Genomic DNA, 7,500 nt, shown 5'->3' on the forward strand with positions numbered 1-7,500 from the left:
CATGGTAGTATTTGAGTTTCCTGTACTGTCATTTCATATTTTCCCCAACAACTCAAGTTGGAATCGGATAGTGCACCACGTTACGAAGCATAAATTGGAAATTCTATGCTAGGATTCTTTATAATCCAAGGGCCTTAAAAGCTCTCTCTGTATGGTAAACCTACATTACTGCCAAATCAAAGGACAGCGGATGCTACAGACACCCAGATACTGTCCTGCAGCTGTGAACAAGTGGTCACGCTCCAAAAAACCCATCCATCGACCGTAGTCAACCAGTACAGCGTTAAGGGTACGCAGCACCATCATCATCGTCATCGACCTGACCCAATTCTTTTCACCTTTTTCCAAGCATCGCTTTACTGCAACATCATGATGATCCGCTATCCCGGGACCGTGTCGCGATGTAAAACCCAATCAACAGATCGAATTCCACGACCAAAGCGCGCTTATTCCTTTGTCACACGTTGCTACCTTTGGTCGCTGGAGCACACGCACCTTGATACGAACGGTGACCTCACCGAATCCTGCTTTTCTGATGCACTAACCAGGCTAGCGGGACACGACCACGATGATGATGATGACGATGGTATCCTCCACCTGCTGAGCCCTTCCCTTATCGAATGATGCTCTCACGCAACGCAGAGTGTCACAACGATGTGCGGCGTAGCATATGTGGCTGGATGGTGGCTGTTTATAGCTCGCCGAGTTTCTCAAAAAAAAAAGCTCAAAACACCGACGCACAGCTACGCAGAACGACCAAACTCTCGGTGCTCATGGTCTAGCCATGAAAGTGTGATTATTTGGGTGTGAGGCTGGGTCCTCGAAGGACATGCCCCGTTGATGGTGGTGCCCTGTAAGAGGTGAGCATGTCCAGCTGATGTTATCACTCGATGGAGAGTAGTTCTCGAGGTGCTTCACCATCGAGGCATCGATCGAGAAGGACGTTTGTGCACAACAGGACAACAGGTCCTGGCTGGTCACGTTTGGACGGTGCTGCCACAAGACGGCCGTGTGCCATGCAGACGATGGACCGATGGACCCCTTAGACATACCACGGCCATCAGAGCACTTTCACCCAGCGTCCTCCGTGGTCCGTTGTTGACCGAGATTGCTTCCGTGCTGCATTCCCGGTGAGAAGGACGGCAAACACTGTCGGCCCCGTGTGGACGGGCACGTGGTGCGGTACAATTTATGATTTCAGCAACTTCGTACCTATTGAACTTTCATTTATCTTCTGCTTCTGTTTCTGCTGCTGATGCTGCTGCTGGTGCTGTTGGTGGTGGTGTGGCCGCCAGTGTGGGCACGGTCCATCGCGGTTGTTGGTGTTGGTGGCAAAAGCTTTCGTTTTTAAGTGCTCTCTGCATACTATGGCACAGCGGCGGCCACTATGTCAGCTCCAGACTCAAGTCTCGGGATGTTGTGTAACGGTTCCTGCAAACTAGCGTGGTAGCATGACTTTATGGGCCAACGGGGTGGTAGGCTAGGCTAGATGACCTCGACAGGAACGGCCCGGCTATTAATAGCTCGACGCTATCATGCTTTTCCTCTCAGGTGCAGCACAGCTCACCCCAGGGGTGAGCGGTGAGGTAATGGCCATCCGCCGCGACTCGTGAGCATGACATTCACGGCGAGTGAGCTTGCATAATTTAGAATGGTAATGAATAAAAATTACCCAAGCTCCGGTGCAGCACGGATTCGTTGTCGTCGTCGTCGTCGGAGGTGAGTACCATGCGGAGCGTGGAGTGGTGTCCTCTTACAACCGTTCCGGTGAAGAGTTCGGGTCGTAAAGGGTGAAATCTGGACGAGCAGGTCTTGGAAGAAACCAAATACTCGGGGGCCGGGTAGATGCAGAGAGCGCACAAGGGTTCACGGTGTAATGAAGAGTTATGCTTAGTGTATCGTGCCTGCAGCGTGCTTGCAAGGTGCAGCATTGGCTATCACTTTACGCTGTATCCATAGCCTGCGGAGGTTGGGGTTTTCAAGGATATCTCGATGCAAAACTTACTATTTTTTTCTCTATTTTTCAGCTTAATTAAGACAAACATATCCATTAGCATATGCTTTATTTATCATCTAGAACGGGGGCTTTGTTTGCTTTAGACCAGCAGACAATCCTTAACCATCGCTAATTACAACGATGAGTGAACATAGATGTACATATGCTTTTGAGATTTTTTCTATATTCTTTGTCACATACATCATGCGCCATTTCAGCAGATTTTGCTTAGGCCCAAAGGAAAATTACGTAAACATATCCCGCTCCAACAGGGTAAATTTTTTTCGAAAAGGAACGGATGATGATGCAATTCATTTTTCCACATTAGTAAAAATCTAAAGTATAAAAAACGATGTTATTAAGCATGACGTTTCGTTTCGTCGAACAATCCCGTACAGCGTAGAAAGAAAATTTCTCGATTTTCATTTTTCGGAACGATTTTGAATTGAAAATTAATTAGATCTTTTGATCTTGCGTATAGACACGATTTTGTTTTTAAAGCTTTGACAAAACATAGTAAAAGTTGAAAGGACAGACAAGTAAATGATGTGCAGAAAGAATTTGATATTAATAAAGGATGAGTCCAGTTTTTTCAATGCTTCTGCAAGCACTGTTTTAGATAGCTTTGCGATATATTTCGATACGTTTCACAGACGTGGATTATGCCAAATCTCAGAATCTTTGTCAGTTTCTAAAATTATCGCACAATATTTTTCTCACTGTGTTCAGCATAAACATTATGGTTAAATGTCGCATAAGACACCTTTTTCCTCAATTTTAAATCTATGGCGTAAGCTTGCCAGGATGCTGGAATACTAGAAGTCAAGATCGAGCCACAACATGAAAAGACGATTGTCTTTAAATTTCACTTCTTATAGCAACGTTTAGCATTCAAAGATAATTTTTCCCGACCTGAATGAAAAACAGTTTAAATTTAATTGAAATCATGAGGATACGGATGCTATAGGTGTAATAAAATTCTGGTAATAACATGAAACGCATTGCAGCTCTCGTCTTTTATGAAACGTTTGGATTTGGATCGCAACCCACACACACTCAGAGACAGCTGATCTAAAGCAAAGAAATATCCAAAGCTATGAAAAGCAAATACTTACCTCGGGTAACGCTGTATCGGTGCGTAGTCGGCCAGGTTTTCGTCCGACGGTGCCCGGCGCCCCACGCAAACGCCCAGGAACGATTGGGGCGCATTGCGGCCAGACCAGCAGCCAAAGAACCGCTCCCTCCGCGGTTGCTCTATCGAGCTGAGCTGTCGATCCGTCAGGCAGTACTGCAATGGAAAATCGTGGAAATCGTTACAATCATCGGTAAACACCGAACGGTCGAACATCGATATGTTGTTTGCGTAACGTCCGTCCATATGCTCTCTCCACCCTAGGCGTGTCATGTCACATTGCCTTTTGCAGAGGCTAATTCCCGGACCGCGCGTGAAGAGCGGCAGACACGCGGAAAGATAAGAGCGTCTTTTCAACAAAAGAGGGCTCCGATCGGCGATCGGCGGAAAAGGAAAGCGTATTAACATCGAACACTCTGTTGACATTTTCCATTCTACCAAGGTCCACCATCAACTGTGAATGATGTGCGCGCCGCGATTTGTTTGCTTCGGTTTTCCATTCAACAATTCGTGCTGGCCAAAGATATCCCCTTCCTTTCGGTGCTCCTTCGGCCTGGATCGATTTCCGTTGGATTCTGAAAATTCAATCAACGCTCCCATCAGCTACCGCCACTGCTTTCTCCTCTTTTCTGGTGGCCTCCTATGGACGCCTGGGTAAATTGTTTGTGTTAGCAGCTCCAGCATCACCTCGGGGTGTCCAGGAATCGACGGAAAAGGACATGGACTTTTTTCTTTGCTTGCCTGGAATCACATTTCATGTTCGCTTCCGGCAGCCAACGAAACGAATTGTCAACGAAATCGAATCCCTGAGGAAAATGGCTTGGGATGGCGCAGAGCGCCGAGCTTCGATTTCAAAATATTTTCCAAATCAATATTACACTCGCCAGCTGTCGGTGTCTGTGTGCGTTTAAGGAGCCGTGACTCGATGCGATGTTAGGAAGGGGACGGGACTGCCCGAAAGCTCGCACATTTCATTTGAATAATAATTTCGTCAACCAACGAGAACAGCGAGCGAGTTAATTGAAAATGAAAAATGAATGAGCCTTGGCCAACGGGAGGCGACGGCGGCGTCGTAGCTCAACATGTGGTCCTTCGCGGTCGGCAAATATGTTGGCGGGAGTGGAGCGAGGGGTGGCTTAGCTTGCATATTTTACAACCCACAAGCAGCCCCCTTGTAAGCTGTACTGGGCGCACGGTGCCTTGTGCTTAGTTCGCCTGCGCTTGCAAATGAATAAATCATTTCCAGAAATCTGTCACTCCACTTCACGGCACCTCGGTTTGTACGGAACGAACTGTGGCCTTGTCTACTGAGTGTTTTGAATGCATGAAGTCAGCAGCAGCATCGGAGGCACCGGAAGCACCGGAAGCAAATCCTTGCTGTCGCGTGTCAGTGTTGCCGACGCGATAAATCCCTTCCCCGCCAACCAAACTCACCAGGCGCCACATAGACAGCAACACACTATCAAATTGTTCTGTCAAAATGCACACCGAGGAGCACCGGGGCATACCGTGGAGGTACTGTAACGGAACAAAGATTGCTGCCACGATAGTCACTAACCAGACAGCAGACAACATCAAACAACACGAGCGAGCGCTCGAGATAACATCGGCGCGTGTGCACGCGCGAAAGCTGCGTCATCAATCACGAGTGGCGTGAAGCGCCGATTGAGAAATGATCCCCATGGTCTACCCTAGCTCGCGACCAATCGCTCAAGTCACCGGCTTCGGCTTCTACAGTTTGGTGCCACGGATCACTGTTCGGTGGATCTTTCGGCAATCAAACTTCTACTCCAGCGTTCCAGCGAGGCGCTCAGGAACTAGCTTCCGATCCACCGATCCACGGCCATGATTAATGGGTACGTAAGTCGCGGGAAAACCCGTAGGGGGTGGGATGCAATTAATTTCCCCATCGGGGGGAACAGGACACTGTTGCCGCGAGCTTGGTGACGTCGATTTGTGATCCGAACTGCCAGGAGGCCCGTGTCCTGGTGCAGCAGACGATGTGCAGAGCTCCAGAGGGATTGGGGAAGCAAAAACTTTTCCCCGAGTTTCCTCGTTGCTTTCGGCAGCTTGTAAAGTCGCGATTCGGTTGAAACTTTGCTCGGCTGTCACAGACAATGTGTCTCATTAGGACGATTCACTTCAACGACGACTTCCCGGTGCCAGCAAGTCCCAGTTCCAAATCCCATTAAAGGCTTTTCCACACCTCCGGAAGCACTTTCCTTCGAGTGCCCACTGTCTGCATATTGCTTGTTCACGCTTCTCTTCCTCAATCAATTATGTTTTGTTATGATTTTTCATAACACCCCCTGACTCGTTCGCTACCGTCTCCAGAAATCATCTTTACTCCACGGCACCTAGAGACTGGAGCGGCCGTCAGCGAGGACAAAGTTGTGCCTGGAGTTGGTAAGCGACCAAACCATTTCATTGTGGCCGGTTGTGGTTCCCTTTCCCCCTAGGGAGGTTGGAAGTTCACCAGGCCCAGACCACCAGGCGGGCATTCGCACAACAACTTTTCGGCAATCTAATTAAAGACTTTCGAGGCCAACAGCACGGGCCACGGGCACGACGTTGGCGCGGAGTGGCCTCAAAGCTGGCCATTTGCCGGAGACAACCAATTTCGCCGTCGGCTTCCGTATGGTAGACGCAATCATCGCTTTTAAGCACCCCTCTGTTGGACCCCGGGAATGCTTCGTGGCCCGTTGGAGTTGGTGAATGGTTCTCGCTAATGAAATAGTTCCACCGGGACTCGGTTTCGGCTCGGGTCACTGGAATCCACTGGAACCGCTGGCTTGGTAGGCGAACATCGGTGCCTCCGGGGGGACGGGAGTGTTAATTCAAATGACGGCCCATAAAGGGAGCCTGGGATGGTTGGTAATCGAATCGACGCAAACGCTTATTATGACAGTTTTTTTTGTTGTTGTTGTGGCACACAAGCCCGGGAGGGCGCGATCACAATATCCAGCAAAGTAATAATGGGGCTCTCTCGGGGGGGGGGGGGGGGGGGGGGGGGGGGGGGGATGTTGGGAGGCGGATATCTGCTTACCTGCTCGCGGATGTCTCCCTTCGAGTAGACGGGAGCCCTCGAGCAAGGTCCCGTCTCAAATGGCCGGCCCTTCTTTCTGCCCATATTTTCATCTTCGGAGTCGTAACTGCGGGCTGCTAAATTTACTTTCGACTGTAAGAAGAAAAGAGAGAAAGAGAATGGAAAATGCCGTTGCCGTTTGCTGTTGTTGTGGAGGATGTTGCTGCGGCGATACTGACCTGTGACGATGTGTCGATGTTCCCTAGCGAGGAGGCGTGATGAAGGCCTGCGGAATGGAAACGAAACAAAGAACGGTTAGAGTAGATTGTCAAAACATAAATCCCATCTAATGCGCAACATGAGAAGGGACACATTCTGAAGGAATCCTAGTCCTTAGGGCTAGGCGCTTCATGAGTTCCGGAACACCGGTGTATCGGATCGAGTGCCCGGTGACATGAGGAGGGCATACCGATATGTGTTGTCTCACCATTTTCTGGACCCCTTCTGGTTGCTGGAATGAAGCAGCATACACCCAGTAACTCCTCCCTTAACGATGGACCCAGATATATCCGGGTGCTACCGAGGAGTGTAACATGCCCAGGTGCTTGAAACCGGTCCAACCTCATGAGAAACAAGCAAATGGTCCTCACAAACACACTCACGCACACATACAAGAGCGCTTTATGTCTTGAAAATCCGTGCAGAACAAGCACACTAGACAATGGTGGTGCTGCTACTGCTGCTGGTGGCACGCATATAATCCACGTTCGTTACGATATCTGCAGCCCATTTTGGGGCTATTTGTTTCCGGTAATAAATACATGCTTTCCGTTTACTCCACTCTCGCACGCCCATCTCGATGCGTTTTCTTCTTTTTATGCTCCACCGGTGGAACATGAGACACCTCTCGCCTGTGAGTAGCACTGGGTTTTTGGATGCCGTTGGCCAGAGCGACCAGAGTGTGGGATGTGTATGACAGCACAACATGCCGTTGGAGTGTGGGATTGGCATCCTTAACGTTCGGCAAGTTATACGTGGTGTATGTGGCGGAAGCACGTTGTTAAGCCGTGTAAGGAGCGGAAGAAAAGGGAGGGGTTTTTGTTTATTGCAAACTGGCGTCCAAAGCTCTGTAAACGTGTACACTGCAGCATTCGCTTTTTTTTATTGGAACGGATTAAGCTGGTTGTAGCTTAAAAGGGCGTTTGATGGCATTACCTTTTGTAAGGTTTAGTTGCAAAAACACAAATACAATAGAAACATTAAAGCTGAAGCCTGCTTTACGCTGATCTTGCATTGGAACTGAGTCTAATGTGTCTTACGGTTTTGCTTGCAACTAGAATATTTGCA

General features: G+C 49.0%; 1 protein-coding gene across 1 annotated transcript in view; it reads right to left on the reverse strand.

Annotated features, from left to right (window-relative positions):
• The window catches only part of LOC126576574 (uncharacterized), a 62,311-nt gene that overhangs the window by 30,368 nt on the left and 24,443 nt on the right, over positions 1-7,500 (reverse strand). Inside the window, exons 2-4 of the mRNA XM_050237884.1 lie at positions 6,393-6,439; positions 6,175-6,306; positions 3,112-3,284 (exon numbers count right to left, since the gene is read on the reverse strand). Coding sequence (XP_050093841.1) covers positions 3,112-3,284; positions 6,175-6,306; positions 6,393-6,439 — 352 coding nt within the window. The remainder of the gene's footprint in view (positions 1-3,111; positions 3,285-6,174; positions 6,307-6,392; positions 6,440-7,500) is intronic.

The sequence above is a fragment of the Anopheles aquasalis genome, chromosome 2 (assembly GCF_943734665.1).
Source record: "Anopheles aquasalis chromosome 2, idAnoAquaMG_Q_19, whole genome shotgun sequence".
NCBI classification, from domain to species: Eukaryota; Metazoa; Arthropoda; class Insecta; order Diptera; family Culicidae; genus Anopheles; species Anopheles aquasalis.